The sequence below is a fragment of the Protopterus annectens genome, chromosome 3.part0, assembly GCF_019279795.1.
Source record: "Protopterus annectens isolate FY-2018-M chromosome 3.part0, PAN1.0, whole genome shotgun sequence".
In the NCBI taxonomy this organism is placed as follows: Eukaryota; Metazoa; Chordata; order Ceratodontiformes; family Protopteridae; genus Protopterus; species Protopterus annectens.
The window spans coordinates 225,265,397-225,289,174 of NC_056731.1; the positions used below are offsets into that span (position 1 = coordinate 225,265,397).

The following is a 23,778-nucleotide window of genomic DNA, read 5'->3' on the forward strand; positions in this document are numbered from 1 at the left end:
CGTGTCCAGTTAGTGTGTGCTGCAGTGCTGACCTTTGTGTTGTACACCGACAGGTAGCATGCTGTCTCTGCTGGGTATCCATCAATCATTTGGCTTTGACTGTTACTACATTTCTGCATAGCGAGAGGGGGCACACCTGACTGTTTCTACATTTCTACACAGGAATGGAGGGGCACACTTGACAGTTATTACATTACTATGTAGGAAGGGAGGGGCACACCTGACTATTTCTACATAGGGTTGGGGGTGCACACCTGACAGTTATTACATTACTGTGTAGATGGGGTGGAGGCACACCTGACTATTTCTACATTTTTACACAGGAGTGGGGGGGGGGCACACCTGACTGTTATTACATTACTATGTAGGATGGGGGGGGCATGTGAAACATGTACACATTCGCTATGACCGTACTGGTGTGTTGGCTACTCCATTTCATTCTGTATTGCTAACTATCATGCTACCTAGAGGCTTACCAGTGTACTACAGATCATGGCTTTTGTTGCCTTACATATTATTGTCTGCCTTCCTACCCTTCGGAACTAACATCCCACTGCCTGCCGTGTTGTGGTCTGTCTGTCTAGGCCTGGTTAACCATAGTCATTATTCTGGGCCATGCCACAGGCTCTGTTTGGGTTTGTCTACATCTGTCCTGCTGGCTGGGACTGTTGTTGGGTATGTGAACTGTCCAGACTGGCATGTGTGGGTCATATGGGCATACATGTCACACAGCACATTTCCTGCAGTGGGTTTTGTCACCCTGTGTAGTACTGGCTACTATGGTGTCTCCAGTATGTGTTGCAGATGTCATGGTGCCACTATGGGTGTCTACTGTCTGCTGCCATAACATTCAGCCACCCAATTCCCTTGCATGCTCACATCCATACCATAGCTACAGGTAACACATTCTACTCCATTTAGCAATTGTTGGGTTGACTGACTTACCTTGAGGGTGTGCCAGACTTCCGGATGGTGCTGGAGGGCTGCCTATGTCAGATGCACATAGTACACTCCCTATACATGGTTGAGCACAGGTAGCATCATATTTGGCATCCCTTTTACTGTATGTGTGAGTCAGAGAGAGGTGTCATTCCCTGGGTCCCTACTGTGTCAGTGCATATGCTATGCGTTGCCTCTTTGCCAAGGCCAAGGCATACTTGGCATGCTTCTTTCTGTGTACTGGGGCAGGCTCAGGTTGTTCCTCCTCTGGGTCGCTCTGTGCCTGTGCAGGCCTTGGCATTGGTGGGGGGCTGTGTGGCCCTGCCCCACGCTGTTCCTGCTGAAGCTGTTTCCACATGATCATATTATGTAGCATATCACATACCATAACAATTTGGCTACATGTAGCTGGTGAATACTGCAAGGCTCCATCGGATGTGTCCAGACACCAGAAGCGTGATCTGAGCATCCCAAATACATGGTCTATTATCTGTGTGGCCTGTGCATGTGCCTCATTATGGCGTTGTTGTTCAGGTGTGTGTGCATTTCTGATGGGTGTCATCAGCCACGGCTCCAGTGGGTACCCAGCATCCCCCACTTGGTGACCATAGGGGATATCTACATTGGCAAATCTCTGGTACAACTGCATCATATGCCATATGTGTGAATTGTCATAGCTTCCAGGACAGCCAGCATACACATTCAGTATAATGCCCTGGGCATCACAGACAACTTGGCAGTTGATGGAGGGGATGCCCCTGTGGTTGATGTAGGCCCTACCCTGCACATCGGGTGGTGCTTTGATGCATATGTGCATGCAGTCTATAGCACCCACTACCCCAGAGTACTCTGCTATTTGGTGGAAGAGATGCATATTGCTGGTCAACACCTCATGGGTGTTGAGGAAATATACATGCTCACTGGCATGTGCTGACATGGCATCCAGGAACTGGTGGAATACTCTGGATGCTGATGCCTGTGAGATCCCCATGATATCCCCAGTTGTGCTTTGAGAGGTACCTGTGGCTAGTATACCTAGGTCTACACATACCGTGGTGTCCACTGGGATGGGTTTCCCCCGGTCAGTTTGGTGTGTCAGGTGCGGCTGGCACAGCTCAACAATTTGCTGTAGGAGGTCTCTGTCCACCCTATAGTGCTCCACTATCTCCAGCTCATGTAGCCCCTGGTAGGTTACCCTGGGTCTGTGCTCTCTTCTCCTTCTCCTCACTGTGGGTTGTTCGGCAGCATTCACATCCTCACCACACTCAGCCTCTTGCACATGTTGTTCTATGTTGTCTGCTGCAGCCCTTCTCATTTTGTAGGTTTGTTTGTTAATTCCCCGCTTGTATACACCGGTGGTGTAGAGTGTGGGAAAAACTGAGGGGAAGGTGTTTGCTTGGTTTATAGTAGTGTTCTGGGCTGGGCTGGTCTGCTGCTTGTGTAATTGGCTGATTCTGATACATTTCACCTGCCAGCTAAGCTAGTTCTCGTAGAATGCCTTCCTACTGCTGTTTTTCCTTCCCATTGCCTTCCTGTTTAAGCCCGTGTTCACGCCATGCAAATAGAGTGCTCATATGTGCACACTGCTGCTATTTTTTGGTTTAACTTCTTTTTTCTTCCTGTAAAACCCGGTGCGTGGTGTGCACACCCGCTTAGGCTTTGTAAAGAGTGCTAGGCAGGTTTAGACACACACCCTAGCTTAGCTGTGCTAAGCTGGATTCAACCCCGAGCCACAGGGTTCCAATCCGCTGACAGTATGCCTGACACTCCCACACATGATGTCACCTATCTCCTAGTCTTGCACTCGGTTATTCATACTCATACATTGTTGAGACCTGCCTCACATGCTGGGGAAAACCGGGATTCACTATCCTTCCCCTCATTTGCATAGAATTGCCTGCTAATGTATAGTTACATGTGTCACACTGTGCCTCCCCTCTTAGCAACCACTACTCACTGGCCAAGTTGTCTTTTGCCTGCCATTGACTTGCATGGCAGAATACTGATTTTAGTTAGACTGCTTATTTCAGGTTTATTTTCTTATTTCCCCACCGATGCCATTTGCATGCCGCTGCTCTATGCTTTACCGGCCATGATCGGTGGACATACCATAAAAGTTGTATTTTATACATTTGGCATTATTTGTAATGCTAATGGCCTTCTACTTGGCCATTGGCATGCTTCCTCAATGATATGCAGCCTTTATTTGGAGCTGTCATAGCTCCATTTTGGAGTTTGCAGTACCTTACTCGGTTACTAACCGAGTACATTTCTGCATATTACGCTTGTCCTGCACACTCTGATTCCTGCTTCCTGGATGGCAGATTTACCCACCTGCAAATGGGGTGATTTGCATACGGGGGCTGGGAACGTGCAGCACTAGTGTTACAGCGCTCGCGCACGTCAAACGAGCATGTATGTGGATCGCTCGGCCGCCATATTGGCAAAATTTCCTCTTACACTAATCATGCACGCCGTGCAAGCTTTTGAGAATCCAGGGGTTTATCAAGATAAAAGACAGCATAGGATGCACACAATATATGCACCCAACCACAATTAACACCTCATGCAAGACAATTAAACCAATTAGTCCTGCAGAAGCCTTATACTCCATCTAAAATATGTATTATTATTTTACAAGTTTTTTACATCATCCCTACACAGTATGCAAGAAGAGAACATCCATCAGTCAGCCCTCTTAATAAAGGCAAGTCTGATGGTATATAATAATGCACATAAAAAAATATTAATTAAAACCTAGCACAGGAGTATCTGTTACTAAACATCTAATAAAATGCATTTTATACATCCAAAAAGAAATAAAAATACAAGTAAAAAATACAAGTAAAAGATCACAGGGAGTCAAATAAGGCAGTCATCTTTCCAGAGCCCTCAACTTTAAAAAACAGGCTAAAGAAAACATCTCATTCAAGCCTGGCAAGCAAGTTGCATTCAGTCATAACTGCCATAATGCCTCCATTTTTTTCCAATTGCAAAGGCCATGGACCCCCTCAGATCCCTCCTTAGCATATCAATAATGACAAACTTAAAAGAGTAAATTAGTCCTTAAGAGATTGTTGCCTCCATCTTCATCTTCTTCATCAGGGGCTCATACCCCCCAGCAAGCATCCTAAAACTTCTTTGAAGTCTTGAAAGAGACTCCACTACCTGATCTCCAAGGACCTTGGTTTCTGCCATGGCTTTGTCAGAGCCTCCTCAGAAGATCCAAAGAAGTTTTGATCCATCTTCATCGGATCCTAAAAGAAAACCATTAGGTCCTAAAATCTTGGATCCAACTGTCATACTGGTAAAATCTCCAAAGCAGCACTTGGATTCAAAAACCTAATTTCTGATCATTACTTTGTAGTAGTCTCCTCAAACTCGCTAACCTGGTTTCCCATTTGTGCCAGTATGTCTACAACTCCTTTTCCCATTTCTACAAACAAAGACCACAGTCCACAACCCTGTCCATTAAATCCTCCATATGTCTTTCCAAGGATGATGTAGGTAGGATAATGAAGAAATTCCTCAGAGCTCAGACTCAGATGTTTTTTTTCTGGCTCCTGCTCTCATTGGATCATTAACCTTCCTTCCACTTCTCATGTACTGATTTTCCCTTCCCCAATCCATCCCTTGGCTTTGGAGCCCTCAGATCTGAGACCCCCGAGAGTGTTGGTGCCAGATCCGAAGATGTCTAGGTCTTCAACTCCAACAGTTTCCCTGATGGGTTCTGCTCCTGTCCCTTTGGATCGGGATGAGTCTCGGAGCTGAACGATCAGTGTTGGATCCTTAAAATCAGGATCAATTCTGATGTTATTGGAGCTGTCCTTGCCCCTCAGAGCTTTGGAGCTAGATAGCTTGGGTCCAAATCCCTCCTCAAGGCATGGATCTGGGCAGGATCAGGGCTTGGCTTCTTCAGAGGTTTCTGCTCAGATGTGGCTTGCCATAGCTTTTCCTGGTCTGCCTGCATTCACGGTAGTGGAGAGGGCTTTCTCTCTTCTGAGAGATCTGAGGTCCCTCTCTTCCTTAGATCCTGCATCTCTCCCTCCAGTGGGTCCAAGATCTGAGACCATCAGACCTAGTCCACAGGGACAGCTGGTACCATCTAACATCTAGACAGTTTCCCTAGAGGAACATCCCCTGTCTTGAGATACCTTCCCGGAGCAAACCACTGAGGAGGTTCTCCAAAAGAAAATGTACAAAGGAGGCAAATAGATTTCCCTTTTGAATCTCTCACAGAGGATACTGACTTCTAGGAAGGGGAAGGGTCTCCCAGATCTCTGACAGATGACATCTCATTTGGAGACAGCCTGGAGATTCTTAAGCAGAAGGGTGGATGGTCTTCAGATCCTCCCTCCCCAGAGGAGTCAGTTTTTCTGGAAGTTTTTGGTTCTGGCCAATCTATGTCTCGGGTGACTCCCCCATCTGATGAGCTTATTGGCTTAATCTCTCACTGGACATGGAAGGAGCTGGACTCTGTTGAACCAATTCCCTGATGCCCAGAAAAAATTTAGGTAATGCCAAATGATAAACCCCACTGGAGCAAAGGAGTCCCTGTTGATGCTATGCTTGTGGCAGCAACCACAAAACAAGAGCTAGTTGAGCAGAGCTCCTCTGTTCACCCCCCTAATAGAGAGTCAAGGGTGTTGGACAGATTTAGGAAGTGAATATTTGATTTAGCGACCTTTGCCTTGAGGTCCCTGAATTATTTAGTCCACTTTACAAGGCTGCAGAGGGATTTGACCAAGGAGCTTTCCAAATCCCTGTCAGAGTCCATGTCTGTGGAGGACTATAAGACATCATCTTCACAGCTTGCCTCTCTGTTATCCATTTCCAGTGTGTCCATGAGGTTAATATCCCATGCTGCAGAGGGTACTTCATGAGCTACCAGTTCAGGCATTGCCACTGGGAGACATACATGGATGTGGTTATGCGATTTAGCAGAACCTTTCAAGTCTTTTTTTTATCAATGCCCCTTTTGATGGAATGTCCTTGTTTGACCCTTCTGTGGAAGAAACACTTTTCCCACAGTGAACAACAAGAGAAGACCCTGTCTGCTGTAGGAATTTGCTTTTCTACCCCTCAACAATCCTTTTCCTGGAATCAAAGAAGGGGCAAGAAAATGTGATTCCATAAATTCCAGGGCTCTTTCCAGGATTTAAGTGGGGACAACTCCTCCAGGGGGAGAGGGGAGCATTCAAATGGAAGACAACATGCTCATGGCAGAGGAGACCCACAAAACCAGGGTTTCCAAGATTCCTTTTCAGATAGACCCTTTCAGTACACCTGAAGTGTTGATGGACTGCACACCTCTGGAGGCAATCAGGGGGTGCTTGTCCTTGCATCCAGGTACCTGGGCTTCTATGACAAATGATTCTTGGGTGCTAAAAATAGTATCCAGAGGTTATTTCATACCATTTTTTCATATTCCCCCAACTAAATGAAGAAAGCTTCCAGACATCCCCCCCAGTCAGACAGAAACTGCAGCTCAAGAGTTTCAAAAGCTTCAGGACAAAAAAGTAATCCAGGAGGTCCCAGTAGACCAAAGAGGATTCAGAACTTACTCAAGGTTCTTTTTATTGCCAAAGAATACAGGGGACCAGAGACCAATTTTGGATCTAAGCAACCTAAACCAATTTGTGAAGAAGTCAAAGTTTTCAATGGTCACAGTTCAGTCCATCATACCCTTTTTGTACAAGGATGATTAGATGTGCTCAGTCAAGCTTCAGGACACTTACTCTCACATCAAGATGAACAGGTGATCCCAAAGATATCTGCACTTTTATTTTGGAGCCAGTCACTATCAGTTCAGACCCCTGCCCTTTGGTCTCACCACAGCCCCCAGGGATTTTACCAAGTGCATAGTAGTGGTAGTAACTCACCTGAGACTGCTGAGATTCCTAGTGTTTCCATATTTAGATGACTGGCTCCTCACAGCCCCAACCAGGAGAACAGTACAGGGACTATTTTCTCCAACTTTGTCAAAGACTAGCCATTTCAGCATCTCCAAATCCAAACTACAGCCAGTACAGACCCTGGAGTTCATTGGTAACCCATTTGATAAGTCAGATTGCCACTATTGCTACACATCATGTTCATACAATAAAGTTCCAGGTACAGCAAATTCTTGTTTATCCTGTCCCTCCAGCCTGACTTGTTCTGCAGGCTCTAGGTTCAATGTCAGTGGCTATAACCTTAGTTCCTATGACACATTACTATATGTCTGTTCTCCAATGGACTCCAGTTGTTCACTGGTCAAGTCTGCAACATCCTGCATCCTTCCCAGTCAAACTCATTTGAGTATGCAAAAATCATCTTTGCTGGTGGATTCAGTCAGATGAGATTTACCGGAACTGTCCATTTAGTCTACCTCCTCCAGTGGCCATGGTGACCATTTATGGTGAGGGCATTTCTTGGGACAGACCATCCAAGGCACGTGATTCCCCCCAAGGGCCCAATTCATATATCAGTGTTCTAGAGAAGAGATTGGTTCTATTAGCATTGCAGGTCTTTCAAGATGTTCTCCCTCTAGGAACTATTGCAATACAAACCGGTAACATGTCTATGGTCTGGTACATCAGCAAACAAGGGGGAACCTGATCTTACCCCATTTGTTGAGAGGCAATAAGAGTGTGAAAGTGTGTGATCTCCTCCAACTGTTTTCTTGTGGCAATGCACATTCTGGGGAAATCCATCATACTAGAGGATAAACACAACATGTCCATTTTGTTACCTCATGAGTGTTCTCTTAATCAGTAAGTGGCAGACATGATCTTCCATCATTGGGGCCAACCGTGATGCAGTCTCTTTACATCTCCCCACAACAACAAGTGCAGCAGGTTCTTTGCCCTAATCCTCCCTCAGGGGAGTCACCGAGATATGCTGTAGTCTACATTTGACCTTCCGGTCTTCTTTATGCCTGTCCTCCATTACCTCTGATTCCAAAATTCTTACAGAAAGCACTTCAGTTGAAGAGTGCAGTTATCCTCGTTGTCCCCTTCTGGCCTCACCAAGTGTGGTTCTCCTTCTTTTGGTCTCAACTTCATTATCCTGCATGGATGCTGGACCCCAGTACAGATCTTCTCTCACATTCCTAGGGAATGAAGTATCCCAATATTCAAGGCCTCAAATTAACCACATGGCTTCTCCAGTTCCATTAATAGTTAGACAACCCAGGCTTTCCTCCCAGTTCAACATATACTTTTATCTTCCCAGAAAGATTCTCCAAGGAAGATCTACAGAAGTAAATGGAAAAGACTTTCAATTCGGGCTCTTAAGAAAGAAATTGGTCCTATTATGCTCCTGTTTCTTCAATTGTGGAAGAAGATAGGGAGGATGGAAAGGAAAAGTGTTTGGTGCAAAAGTCTGATGATAAAGGGGATGACAGTATGGGTAAATACAAGGGGGCATATATTATGTACTACAATGGTGATGCTAATTATATTAAAGAAGTTATTACTAATAATTGGAAGAAATTCATTAGTTTCTCAGACTTGGAAAAAATAGGTAAAGACCTGCTTAGATTTGTTTTCAAGAAAGGACAGAATGTTAAAGAGTTATTGGAGCAGAACCCTGTTAGGAAAAAAGGAGGGAAGAAGGTTGGTACATTTAAATGTGGGGCATGTGCCTAGTGCCCCTTCATAGCCAACAGGGAATCTATTTATATTCAGGTGAGGGACAGAAGAATACAGGGCACTACTTATTCCAGTTGCAATAGTATGGGGGTGGTTTATTTAGTGGAGTGCAAGGGATGCGATGCATTCAACATAGGGAAGACCATATGTAAATTTATAAAAAGAATATACAAACACTTACATGATATATAGATTAAGGATGAGAGGAATGCAGTGTATAAACACACCCTACAATGTTCTAAGACTAGGTTTAGCTTTTTTGTTTTGCAAGAAATAGTCCAGGGTCCAAGAGGTGGGCCATGGGAAACGATAATAGAATATAGAAGGGTTTACTGGCAATTGATTTTGGAAGTCAGTAGGGCCCCATGGTTAAATGAGAAGGTGTCCCTAGCCCCAGTGTTAAAATTGGGGACAGCTAGACTTTAGAAATTAGTGTTAGACCTGGATCATTACTGTTCATGTAGTATAGAACCATTACTGGATAGCTGGAAATTTGTTTAGACCGTCTCTCACTGTTTTTCAGGTGTCTTTTCAAAAAAATATTTTTTTATAGGCTTAATGCTCGTATGTAAACATATCTTATTGTTATCCAAAAATGTTTAAATATTTATTAAGTGTCTAAATATTTATTATTTCAGAGGGTTATAGTTATCTTTTTTATGGGAAACTTCTTATACATTTGTAGGGTAGAATGTGGATTTTAACCACTAGATGGCATCAATACACATGAAATATTATTGTGTATATACATTTGGATACATTTAGGTGAAGTGTTTATGTTACAAGATTTTATGAGCTCAAGTGAAATTTTTTTTTTATTTATTATTAGAGCAGTACTGTGGTGGTGGTGCTGCGGTAGCATTGTTGCCTCACAGTTAGACGTTGCCCATTCGATTCTCAGTTAGAGCGTCTTCTGTGTGGCGACATGCATGAATGGGCTTTCCTTATTTGAAGGTTGTGCGTTAGGCCCGGCAAGCCAGCACGTGAAAATCTACTGCCAATCATTAGCGGACCGGAGTTCTGCTGTGGCGACCCCTAACCGGGAAAAGCCGAAAGACACAAACAAACTAGAAAAATATTTATTATTACAATTGTGCGGGTTTGGAGTGCCTGAAGTTTTTTTTATAGTTTAAACTTGCATTATTGAGTAGGTGTTCTATGTTGCCCAATCAAGTTACTTAATTTGGGTAATTTAATTGATCTATTTTTCAATAATTCTATTTATTTTAATGACATTGAGCATATATAAAATGTGTGTGTGTGGGAGTGGGGGTTTGTATTATCTGATGAAGTCCTGATTCACAGGGATGAAAATGCTGTGATTCATTGAAGTGTTCATTTTTTTAATAATGGTGTTGGTGTACATATCTCAGAGTATCAGTTCCATAATAGTTAGACAGCCCAGGCTTTCCTGCCTGGTTCGACATATACTTTTAGCTTCCCAGAAAGATTCTGCAAGGAAGAGCTACAGAAGTAAAAATGAAAATATTTTCAATTTGGGCTCTCAAGAAGGAAATTGGCCCTTTTATGCTCCTGCTTTTTCAGTTCTAGAATTCTTCACCTCTATTTTTCAGGAAGGTGCTAGTTTCTCCACAATCAATGTACAGTTAGCAGCCGTATCATATTTTCATTCAGGAGAAAAAGCTTCCTGTTTAGCTTCTTCCAAATTGTGCAGGGCTTTTCTAAAAAGTACCTTCTTACTCAGTGGCCTCCAGTGAAAGCTCTGTCACCTCCTTGGGATTTGACAGATCTACTTCTGGCATTGACACAACAACCTTTTAAACCATCAGCTAAAACTGATTTAAATTTTTGTCTTTGTAAACATTTCCAGTAGCAATTACATCTGCAAGGAGAATTTCCATACTCCAGACTCTGTCATCCAAATACCCTTATATTGTTTTTCACAAACACAGAGTTACCTTACAAACCAACCTGTCCTCCTTACTAAAAGTAGCCTCTGAACTGAATATCAATCAAACAATTAATTTGTCTTTTTTCTTCCTTAAATTTTCAAATAAGGGAGAGTACATGCTACATCTTATAGATGTACATAGACCACTACGTCTTTATCTACACAAGTCAAAGGATTTCAGGAAAACAGACCAGTTGTTTGTTTCTTTCTCGATAAACAGACTGGATTCACCAGTTTCTAAAGTTACCCTGGCAAAGTGGATTACAGATTGCATTTCTTTTGTATAAACACATCAAGGCATTTTCCTATCAAAGCCTCCTAAGGCACATTCAACTAGATCCATGGCCACTTCTTCTGCTTTCTGGTCTAGAACTTCCATTGATGACATTTGCTCAGCAGCTGCCTGGTCTAATACTCATGTCTTATGACTCATTACAAATTAAATTTGACTTCTAGAACCAGAGCTGCTTTTTGTTTGGCAGTTATCCAGAATATCTTTCCATGAGGGCCACCCAAAATTCATGCAGCTGGGGACTCCGTCCTATACATTGAGGAAGAATGAAAAAAACACCATGAGATATTAAAGTTATGTACACTCCATAACTATGCATCTGTGTTGTCCATTTTCATTATTCCTTAACTTCCCACCCTCCTTCCCTCTTCCATTCATCTTCTGGAATGATCATATGGATATTTTGGAACCTTTTGTTCCAGGTTTGAGCTCTAGCATACTCAATCTGAGGTATTGTAGGCTGGCCCGGGGCATTATGGGTAGAGGGAGGAGCTCAAGTGTTGGATCTCTAAGTTTGTGGTATGTGGCTGAGTCGGACCTGAGATTGGATCTGTAACCTATATGTTGAGGAAGAATGAAAATGAGCAACACAGATGCATAGATCTGATGTTGCCATTTTCATTCATTCCTCAATGAATGGGTTCCGATCCAATCCTCAGATCTGACTCAGTGACTTTCTAAAGATTCATGGAGCTGACTCTCATGCTCCTCCCTTACCCATAATGCCCCATGACCAATTCAATACCTCAGATCTCGTTTGCCACACTTCAAGACGGTCGGGATTGGGATTGCTCAAGCTCCTTATTGGTTATAGTGAGTGAACAGCTAGTTTTTATTTTCTCTGGATACCTTTCTACTTAGTTTACTTACTGCTTATTTTTTAAGCCCTCTTACCTGCAACAACTTTCCTTACCAAGCTTTGTTCAGTATTTCTGTACTACCAGTGTTGGTAGCCCTTTCCTCGCTTTTACCATGGGTAATTTCTTTATATACTGTTGTTGGTAGTTGGTGTTTTTCCCTTTTCCTACAAAAAAAATATTTTCTCTCTCTGTTTGTTTGACTTATTTTACAGCATGGCTTATAAGCTGACTGGATTAAGAAATGCACTTTCTGTGGGTATAAGATCCAAATTCTGATGCCCACAGGGAGTGCATTATTGTTTGGGCCCAATTGTTCTGTGTGGCCTTTAATACAAGAGCTGTAAGTGATAGGAGGAATAAACGTATTGTAAAAGGCCACCTTCCAGCATCAACTTCTTCTACAGGCACTTCTTCAGGTGCTCAAACCCCCTCTAAAAAATCAAAGGAGCCCAGGGAGTACCGTAAGTGCAAATCTGTTCAGTCTCCACAATCTGCACCTTTTTTAGAACCATCAAAGAAGATTTCTTAAACTTTGGATCTGAAAACTTCGGATCTAATACCATCTGCAGTCTCATCTCCTCAACCCAGTGCTCCTAGGTTTTCTCCGCAGCTGGTATCCCCAAGATTAAGGTCTCCCTTTTTTACAAGAGACTCTCAAGAAGTTGTCAAGACCACCTTCCATATCATCTTCCATTGGGTCTTCTCAAAATCTATCCAAGTCTGAGGTGGTTAGGATGAGGAAAACATTTCTCAGAACATCCATTGGATCCATGAACGGTCAACCTTACTTTCAACCTGTAATTGCTCCTTCTCCAATCCATCCAGCCATTTCAGAGTCCTTGGATCTGAGAGTCCAGAGAGTTGAATTGTTGGATCTGAAGGTTATTTCATCTTTGGCTCCAGTGACTTCCCTAACCCAATCAGCTCCGACACAGATGGAATACAACAGCTCTCAGAGCCAAATCATTGGCATCAGATCCGAGGGGTTGACTTCGACTCCAAAGTTTTCCAAGCTGCTGCTTCCTCTCAGAGCTTTGGCACTGGATAGCTCATCTCCAACTTGGTGAGGCCCAGGGGTTGTCAACTTCAAGACCCTTGGCTCCTGTGGGATTTTCCTTGGCTTCTCCTGGTCCCTTTGCTTTTGAGGTGGTGGAGAGGGCATTCTCTCACCCCAGAGTAGTTTTGACTCTCCTTTCCTTGGATCCATCCCTTATTCCCTCTTTGGATTTTATATCTGAGTCTTCTCATCCTACACCTCAGGGACAGCTATCCCAGATGAGCTTCCATGCAGTTCCCACTAGGGAACTTCCTGTCTCTTTTGATACCTCCCCGAATGTCCCACTGAGGAGGTTTCTCAGAATAGGGCATGCCAAAGGAGACACTTGGATTCCCCACAGGAATCCCTCACAGGAGACTGATTTTAGATGAATGGGAAGGGTCCCCTAGATCTCCACCCAAAGATGTCTCATTTGGAGACATCTTACAGATACTTTACCAGAAAAGTGGTTGGTCTTCCCAAAGTCCTTCCCAGGAGGAATTGGTGTTCTTGGAAGCCTTTTTGTCTGGCCCATCCACGTCTTGGGTTATCTTCCCAGTGTATGAGCTTATAGACCTTGTCTCCTGCAGGGTATGGAAGGAACTGGACTCCGTGGAACCAATCCCCAAATGCCCGATAAGATTTGTAGCACCCCTGCTGATAGACAGTACTGGATTAAAGGGATTCCTGTTGATGCCGTGGTTGTTGTCAGCAGCCACCAAAAAGGAGCTGGCTGAACAAAGCTCCACTGTCCATCCCCCTAAAAGAGAGTCTTGGGTGTTAGACAGGTTTGGGAAGTGAGTGTAGGTGTCAGTGACATTTGCCCAGTGATCGCTGAACTACCTGGCATGTTTTACCAGAATATAGAGGGACTTGTTGAAGGAACTCTCTAATTCTGCCCCAGGCCCCATGTCCCAGAGGAATAGAAGTCTTTTTCCTTGCGACTGTCTACCCAATTACAAATATGTCCATAAGGTTAATCTCCCATGCTGGGGAAGGTCCTCAAGGGTGGCTGGTTCAGGCATAGCCATAAGGAGACATGCCAGGATGCGGTTGTGTGATTTTGATGAACCCTTTTAAGGTGTCATTCATCATTGCTCCCTTTGATGGATCATCTTTATTTGGGTCAGAAGTTGAAGAAACTCTCTCCTGCAGTGAACAGGATGGAAAGACCTTGTCTACCTTCAGAATCTGCTTTTCTACCCCATATAGACCTTTTTCTAGGAATCAATGTAGTGGTAAGAAGATGTGGTTCTGGAAATCTCAAGGTCATTTTCAGGAATCATACAGAGATTTTCCCCCAGAAGCAGAGAGGAAATAACTACAGTGGTAGACATCACCCACATGGCAGAGGAGGTCCACAGAACCAAGGATCTCAGGATTCCTTCTCAGACAGATCATTTCAGTTTTCCTGAAAGGTTGCCCAACTGTCCCTGTCTGGAGGCATTCAGGGGTGCTTATTCTTGCACCAAAAAGTCTGGATAGCCATCACAAATGACTCTTGTGTGCAAAGGATCATATCGAGAGGATATCTCATTCCCTTTTTACAGACTCCTGTAAAAACAAGGAAAGCTCTCCCCACCGTTCCACCCAATCAGAGTGAGCTAGGAGCTCAAGAGATCAGAAAGTTGCTAGAGAAAAGAGTCATCAAAGAGATCCCCCCCAGATCAAACAGGATCCAGAATTTATTCAAGGTTCTTTTTAGTGCCAAAAAAGATATCTCAGTTATCTAAGTCAGTTTGTAAAGAATTCCATATTCCAGATGGTTACTGTTCAGTCCATTCTACCTTCACTACAGAAGGATGACTGGATGTGCTCAATTGATCTTCAAGATGTATTCTATCACATCAAAATGTACAGGTGCTCACAATGGTGTCTACACTTCTGGCTGGGAGCCAGTCATTATCAGTTCAGAGCCCTGGCCTTGGGTCTCACTACAGCCCCAGGGTGTTCACCAAATGTTGATAACAGCTCAGTCTCAGATTCAGAGTGTTTCCCTATTTAGATGTCTGGCTCCTTACTACATTGACCAGGCATCTGCTTGTGAAGACCAGGGACAATTTACTCCAGCTGTCTCACTCACTAGGAATCACTATAAATATGCAGAAATCACAACTACAGCCAGTTCAAACCTTGGCGTTTATAGCAGCTTGCTTGGACACAGTCAATTCTGTAACTCTTCTGCCTCAAAACAGAGTTCTTACATTGAAGACACATGTCAGACAGATTCTTTCTCTTCCTTCTCCCCCAGAAAAACTGATCCTCAAAACTCTATGGTCAATGGCTGCTGCAATGACTTTAATTCCCACTGCTCATCTCCCCATGAGAATTCTTCAGTGGACCCTAGCAGTGCAATGGTCATTTCATCATCATCCATTGAGACATCTAGTAAAATTATCTCGGGCTTGCCGAAAGTCTCTTCTTTAGTGGATTCACTCCAAGGAGATTGGTCAAGGGCATCCATTTAGCATTCCTCCCCTGAATGCCATGTTGACTATGGACATCTCCCAGTTTGGGTGGGGTGCATTACTTCAGACGGACTGTTCAAAGCATGTGGTCCCCACAACAGACCAATTTGCATATCAGTGTTCTAGAGATGAGAGTGGTGCTTCTATTGTTGCAGGTCTTTCAGAGCTTTCTGCCTCTAGGGACTATTGCAATACAAATGAACAATATGTCAGTAGTCTTGTACTTCAACAAAAAGGGGGAACCAGATCCTACCACCTTTGTCAAGAAGTAATCAGAGTGTGGCAATGGGCGATCTCATCTAACTACTTTCTTGTAATGATGCACATTTTGGGGAAATCCAACATTCTTGTGGACAAACTCAGCAGGACCTTCCTCATGCATCATGAGTGGCCTCTCAAGCAGTTAGTGGCAAACAAGATCTTTCACAAATGGGGTCAATCTTGCTGCAACCTATTTGTGTCTCCCCTAAACAACAAATGCAGAAGTTTATTTCCCCTTATCCACCTCAAGGACAGTCACCGAGAGATGCTCTAGTCCATGTTTGGCCTTTGGGGCTCCTTTATGATTATCCCCTCCTGCCTCTCATCCCCAAGTTTCTTCAGAAAGCACTTTGGTTGAAAAGAACAGTAATCCACATTGCTCTCTTCTGGCCTCAACAGCTGTGGTTCCCCTTCCTTTGGTCTCACCTAGTATGTCCCCCTTGGATGCTGGATCTTAGTCCAGACCTCCTGTCTCACCCATCTGAAAAGATTCACCCAGACATTGCATGCTTCAAGTTGAGTGCATGATTTCTTCAATTCCAATGATGGCTAGACATTCCAGGTTTTCCTCCCCAGTTAGAAAAATCATAGTCTTATCTCATAAACATTTGACTAGAAAAATTTACAAAAGTAAATGGAAAACGTTTTCCTTTTGAGCTCATTAGAGGGAGTTAGATCCTTTAACCCCACTGCTTCCAGCTGTTCTAGATTTTCTTGCCTCAATTTTTAAGAAGGAGCAAGTTTTCCACTATTAAGGTTCAGTTAGCAGCCATCTCAAACTATCACATCAGAGATAGTGCGTCTCCTTTAGCATCATCTAAATTATGTAAAGCCTTTCTTAAGGGTACCTTTTTACTTAGCGCTCCAATAAAAGGCCCTACTCCACCTTGGAACCTCACTATGGTTTTGCCATCTGTAGTACTTTCTCCCTTTGAACCATCAGCTAAAATAGATCTAAAGTTTCTTTCTTGGTAAACTGTTTTTCTGGTGGCTATAACTTCTGCAAACCGAGTATCTGAACTCTAAACACTATCTTCCAAACCACCATATTTGATATTTCACAAAAACAGGGTTACTTTAGTCACAACTCCTTCATTTTTACCAAAAGTTGCCTCTGAGACCAACATCAATCAAGTCATCAATTTGCCAGTTTTCTTCCCCAAATTTTAAATCAAAGGAGAATGCACCCTTCATCTTCTTGATGTACATGGGCAACTTTGTTTTTACCTTCGCAGGACCAAAGAATTTAGAAAAAAGCAATCACTTATTTGTCTCCTTTACTAGTAATAAATTGTGAAAACCAGTTTCAAAAACTACACTGGCTAAATGGACAACAGATTGTATTTCCTATGGTTATTCCTTGAGAGGCATAACCTTACCAAGAGAACCAAAAGCATATTCAACCAGGCCAATGTCTAAATCAGCTGCTTTTTGGGCTAGAGCCTCTATTGATGTTATTTGTGCAGCTGCCACTTGGTCTAATACCCATACCTTTGTTGCTCATTGTAAATGGGACATCATCTCCAGAAATAGAGCCGCCCTTGGTTCCGCGGTTCTTCCGAGCATTCTTCCATGAGGGCCACCCAAGGTTACCGTGGCTAGAGAGCCTGTTCCATTCATTTTGGAATGAATGAAAATTACAACATCAAATAAAGAGTTTATGTACTCACTGTAATGTTCCATCTGTGTTGTTCATTTTCATTCTTCCTCAGCTTCCCTCCATCCTCCTCTATGACTTTAGGAGATACCTAAGTGAATTGTTATTAGGAACCATAGTTCTTGTTTGTGTTCCTGATCTTTAAGCTATCTCTTTTCTGTCATAGCATTGTTATTGTACATTCTGATTATAATACATATTTAATGCAGAAAACTTGATCCAGGGTATTGTAGGGGTTAGTGGCATTATGGGTAAGGGAGGAGCTCAAGAGTCAGATCCCAGCATCTTTAGAAAGTGTCCGAGTCAGATCTGAGGATCGTAACCAAACACATTCATTGAGGAAGAATGAAAATGAGCGAAACAGATGGAATGTTTTGGTGAGTATATAACTTCTTTTTATGGTGTGTGTACATAATGCATAGTTAAGGTGGGTACATACATTTTATTTTTTTGTTTTTGTTTTATAAAAGATTGCTATATAGTACTGAAATTTACAGGTGAGAGATTTAAGAGAAAGCATTATGTTTCACAAAACAAGTAGCATCAGAATATGTACATTTCATGTATTCATAATATTAAAATATATATTTGAGCAAGATCGTTTTAATTATTTATGACTATGATAATATGTTTGTTTGTATTGAAGATAGCAACAGAAGCTGTGGAGAATATCAGAACAGTTGTTTCACTGACAAGAGAAAGAAAATTTGAGAAAATGTATGACGAAAATCTCAAAAAGCCGTACAGGTATTGTAATTACCGCATCCAGTTCTACTTCAAACAGTATTTGCTTGAACAATTATGACATGTTTGCTGGCAGCATATTTTTATGCTAATCTATAGTGAAAATTATTTAGTTTTGCATACTCCATGGTAAGTACTTCTCAAAAAAGTAAAAAATCTTAAAATAGTCAATGTACACATTATGACTGTATCCTAGAGGGGATGCATTTTTTCCCTCTATATACAGCTGTCCAATTAACCCATTTTTCTGAAGTTTTCTCCATTTTTCAGTCATTTTGTGTTTTCTTTGCCATTGGCTGGATCACTGCTAAACAGCCACTGGAAATGAATTAACATAAGCAACAACAGATTAGCAATGTCATATGCAAAGCCATGGAACACATTATCATGGAAATGATAAAGGACAGTGGCAACCTACAGACACTGGACTCATCCCATTTTGGCTTTCCTACTTAATCTGATAGAATTCTTTGAGAGGGTCACTAAGGCAATGTATGAAGGTAAAATAGTACATACTGTGTATTTTGTCCTGGCCAAGGCGCAGAGTACAATACCCCACTCAGAAAGTGTTGACAAGCTCGCTGAGTTAGTCATAAATCCCTACATAGCTTGCTGGATACCCAGTTGGGTTACAAACAGGACCCAATAAATCAGTATCTGTGAGACCACCTCCACCAAGAGACCAGTCACCAGTGGAGTACCCCAGGGATCTGTGCTTGGCCCGCCCTTGTTTGGCATCTACTTCTCGAAAGTCAGAACTAACATTCAAGGCCTCTGGCTCATCAAGCTCACATGACTATAAATTGGGAACTAATATAGAGCCCCCCCCAAGACACTGACATCTTGCAAAAGGGTTTAACAAAAACATGACCTAAAACTTAATGCCACAAAATTCAATATAATGCCCTTTGGGAAACTGTCAACCCAAGTTAGTTACTCCATCAGATAAAGCCCTAAGAGTTGACCCAGTAGTAACGGATATGTGAAAATATGTGGACAGCAGTCTGGCCTTTGACCAAAATATAGCCAAGACAGTAATAAAATCATTCTCTGTTGCCCAGCTTATAGGTAAGGGTATGGCATTCATGTCCAAGGAAGTTATATTACCACTCTACTCAGTCTTTATCAAATCTTTCATTGAGTACAGTGCCCCCTTTGGCATGTACCAAACCTGACACTTGCAACAGTTAGAACACCATGAATACCCTGTCCTACACTGATTGCCTAAAGGCTCTTTCTCTGTATTCAGTCTACTATAGGCTGCTAAGAGGAGATCTTTGTCCACATATGCAAAACAAGCAATACTGGAAACATTAGATCTAGCGATCTGAACTTCACTTGTGACAGAAATTGAATGTGCTGGTGAGACAGATATGTGTCCCAAAGGATCCCCGACCTATAGACTAGGTTCCCCATTCATGTAAAACAGTGTTCATACCTGACCCTATTCAAATGAAACTTTGACAGTTGGATGGGAACTTGTAAATTTATTCCTGGTCTGCCCCCCATGTGTCTTATGGACTGACCCTGTTAATTAAAAAAGTGCTATCTTAACTAACACCCCCCTACAAATCCCTTAGTTACCTCTCTACTAAAATGCTCCCCCACCAATATAGATGCCCATGATAGTCAGGACCCAAATGGTTTTGAACGCATCTAGGCTTCTCAGGGGCCAAGTGGTCAGTAGCCTAGTAACAACCAATTAACTTATAGAGATAATCTCCAAATAAATGACCACTCATAATTGATCTGGTAACACAGTGAAGTACTTCAAAATACAGGAGCCCAGATGCACTATGGGCAGCTCATGTCAGCGAATTATTGCTTTTGAAAATGCTGGCACCAATAATTGTATAAAAGGGGAGAATATTGCACTGCTGGCTATAAACCTACTCTGGATGAACCTGTGGCTCACAGTATTAAAACAGCCAAGAGAATGAATAGCGTTTGCATGAACTGAATTGCAGGAGATGACGAGCTCTTTCATAGCAGTTGTTTTCAAAACATAAAGGCTTTGCAGCTTCATTGCTAATGACTCATAAATGCTTATTATTTTCAGAAGAGGATTAGCCCAGTATCAGTTTTTAAGCACTTTGATATTTTTTATGTTGAAAAATAATCCATTAATCCATCAGTGTGCTTTTATAAGTATATTTGTATGCGTGAATATGTTTGTGTGTGTGTCTTTATAGCTATATGTAAGTGTGTGCATGTGTGTGTGTGTGTGTGTGTGTGTGTGTGTGTGTGTATATATATATATATATATATATATATATATATATATATATATATATATGTATATGCATACGTATATTCCTATGTGTGTGTTTATATATATATATGTATATGCATACGTATATTCCTATGTGTGTGTTTATATATATATATGTATATGCATACGTATATTCCTATGTGTGTGTTTATATATATATATATATATATATATATATATATATATATATATATATATATATATATACATATACACACACACACACACACACACACACACATACATACATTTTTGTGTGTGTGTGTGTATATGGGTCTACTTCACATACTCAAACATCGAAATGTTTGACTTTCATATGGCTGAGACCATATGATCACACATTTGAGTGTTCGAAAATGTGAAAATAAAATAAATAAACAAAAACTAAACATTGCTAGCAGGGGGCTGCACCCCCCACACCCCCTGTTATTTAAATATACCAACTCCGAGATCGCACTACATTATGGTAAAGGGAAATCTTCCTGTTCTGTGCTCTATGGAATTCCCCATTCAGACCGTTCGAACTTTTAAAGGTTCAATCATATGGTCTCAGCCATATGAAAGTAGAGCTTTTATGAGTTCGACCATCTGAAGGGGACCTATATGTATATATGTGTATATATATATATATATATATATATATATATATATATATATATATATATATATATATATATATATATATATATATATATACATATATATATATATATATGTGTATATATATGTGTGTGCATGTGTGTGTGTGTGTGTGTGTGTGTGTGTGTGTGTGTGTGTGGATTCCCATCACAAGCTCGAAGTTTCAAAACTTTGAACTGCAAATGGCTGAAACCATAAGACTGAAGTTTTGAAACTTTAAACTTTTTGAATGGAGTTTGCTGTACAGCGCTGAATGGGAAATTTACCATTTTCCTCACTGTGGTGCACTCGTTGTTGGTATATTTATTTAGCAGGGGGTGGGGGATGCAGGGGGCAAAAATGTAGAAAATTATTTTTTTTGTTTTTATTTTTTTTATGTATCACAATTTCAGAGTTTCAAAACTTTGATCTTATGGTGTCAACCATTAGCAATTTAAAGTTTTAAAACTTTGAGCATGTGAAATAGATCCGTGTGTGTATATGTATATGAGCCATTATTTTGTTGAACATTCAAGTACTGAATGTTTTTACTTGCCAGTATGTGCGACTGAAGTCTCATAAGCTCAAAGAATCTATTTGTGGTAGGTCAGGGTGCAGCAGGGAGAGGGAATTTGCCATTTCCCAGTTGCTGTTTAATCTTAGTTGCAAGATGTGCAGGGGCTTGCCTCCCTGCATAAAATGTGGTTTTCTTTTCAAGTATTTTTTGTTTAGGTGAGCTTAGATCTTTACAGATCAAACTTTTGTAATTTGAACGTGAATTTTCCATGAAATGCCACAGACAAATATATATGTATAGGTTTACTATGGAAATTTTGAATCAACTTCATTCGATCGTTAACAATGTCGACCTGAAATGTTGATTCCGAAATTCCGTATAGTAAACCACAGTGAAACTGAGTACATTGACTTCCATGGTTTGATGTATTCAACACAGCAGGAGGTGACGTTACTCACCTCCTGCTATGCACATTAATGTACCGTTGAACTCTACATTCAATAGTACATTCATTCTCCTATTTTGCAGGGGGGGGCTACACCCCCTTGCCCCCCCCACACACCACCTGCACATTAAATATACCAACTCTGAGAAGATTGCACTACATTAAGGAAATGAGCTTATTCCCTGTTCCTCACTGAAGCTCAGCCTCCCTCCACAGTCTGGTTACATCACTTACCAAAAGTTCAAGTGCACCATGCCACTCGACTAATGTGGTCGACGTCTGTTGGTTCAATTTCCTGCTCCCTGGAAACCGTGATTTCGTATATCAGCCATTTGACTGATTGCCATTCGGATAAGTCATAGTAAACCACACACACACACACACATATATATATATATATATATATATATATATATATATATATATATATATATATATATATATATGGATCCCTATCAGATGATAGAAACTTCATTTGACTGAATCCCATATGAGATCATTAGACTGAAATTTCAAAATACTGAAAAATCACTTGACTGAAACCCATAATACTGAAATCTTACATTGCTGCATTTCAACATACTGAATTGTAAAGTGGATGATATAAAACTAGAATAGGTGGGGGGCTATGCCCCCTACACCCCCCAAAAACCTGTAGTGCAAGGTATATGCCCTTTTCCCTACTGTAATGCAATCCTGGAGATAGTACATTTAGTTGGGGGGTGGGGGACATAGCCCCCCACCTACTTTGGTTTTATATTGTCCACTTTACAATTCAGTATGTTGAAATTTAGCATTGTAAGATTTCAGTATTTGGGGATTCAGTCAAGTGATTTTTCAGTATTTTGAAATTTCATTCTTATGGTCTCAGTCAAATGAGTTTCAGTCATATGAAGTTTCTATCATCTGACAGGGATCCTTATTTATATATATATATATATATATATATATATATATATATATATATATATATATACAAATATATATTTATGTATGCATGCATGTATATGTGTGTTATGCACACGCAAATATATAGACACTCACAAACACACACACAATATATATATATATATATATATATATATACACACACACACGCACACATACACAAGCACACACATTTGTGTGTGTGAGCATTTATGTATAAAGTATATTATTCCATCGATTGCATTAATCAAACATTCAACAGACATCTAAATCTGACCATGATAACACTTTATCTAGCCCTTTTGGAATAGGACCTAGATAAAGAAGTAAAGGCTAGTGATACCACAAAAGCTACAGCTAAAATGGTTGCATTCACAAATCTATAAAATGACACCAGAGTAATAACATTTCTAAGTAAACAGATAATCCTGTCATGCAAGTTAAATGTATCATACATCCAAGAAAGTACCACAAAACAGTAGTGAAAAATAAACATCAACAATGAAACATTTCCAAGAATAACAGAATTTTCCTTCTTGCTTCTGTGAAAAGCTTTGTTTTATGCACCCATTTCACCTTACTCAGTCAGCGGCAGCCAGACCGTTGACTTTTCAGATGAGAGAAAAGAGTGTATATACATAATACAGAAATATATACAATGAAGCACTCATTTCTGTTTGTTCAGAATGCTGTATACTTAATGTTACATAGAAATAGTGATACCTGCTTGCAAATAACAATATTTTACATTCAGGTCTCTTTTTTGACATAAATAAATGAATATAAAGCTGCAATACTTACTTCAAAGTAAAACTAGCCTACAGTAACAGACAAAAGCTAGATAATAGCAGATCTGATGATGTCTTTTTTTGTCCGATACGGCCTTTGGTTTATCGGATATGACTGGAGCCAACCTTGGCACCTTAAGAAACTGTGGATCCAGGTCTCTGATTTTTCCCCTTCCCATAATTTCTCTCTTGTTTTGCATACCTTGGATCTCATTTGCTACCTGATAAAAAAGATCGTATTTTGTAGGGCTCTGATTTTTGTGATAGGTAAGGACCTTGTTTTCTTGTTGGTCCCTTTTTGAGCAATTTAATTCTTACCTGCTTTCCTCCTATATTATTTCTAATTAGAATCTAATAAATATAATGGTAATAATTTTATGTAAATAAATATAATTTTCCATATAAATC

The 23,778-nt window shown here is 41.1% G+C and overlaps 1 protein-coding gene across 1 annotated transcript in view; it reads left to right on the forward strand.

Moving 5' to 3' along the window:
- LOC122796810 (ATP-dependent translocase ABCB1-like) overlaps positions 1 to 23,778 on the forward strand; it is a 1,504,949-nt gene that overhangs the window by 1,065,133 nt on the left and 416,038 nt on the right. Inside the window, exon 21 of the mRNA XM_044065546.1 lies at positions 17,706 to 17,806. Within this exon, the coding sequence (XP_043921481.1) occupies positions 17,706 to 17,806 (101 nt within the window). The remainder of the gene's footprint in view (positions 1 to 17,705; positions 17,807 to 23,778) is intronic.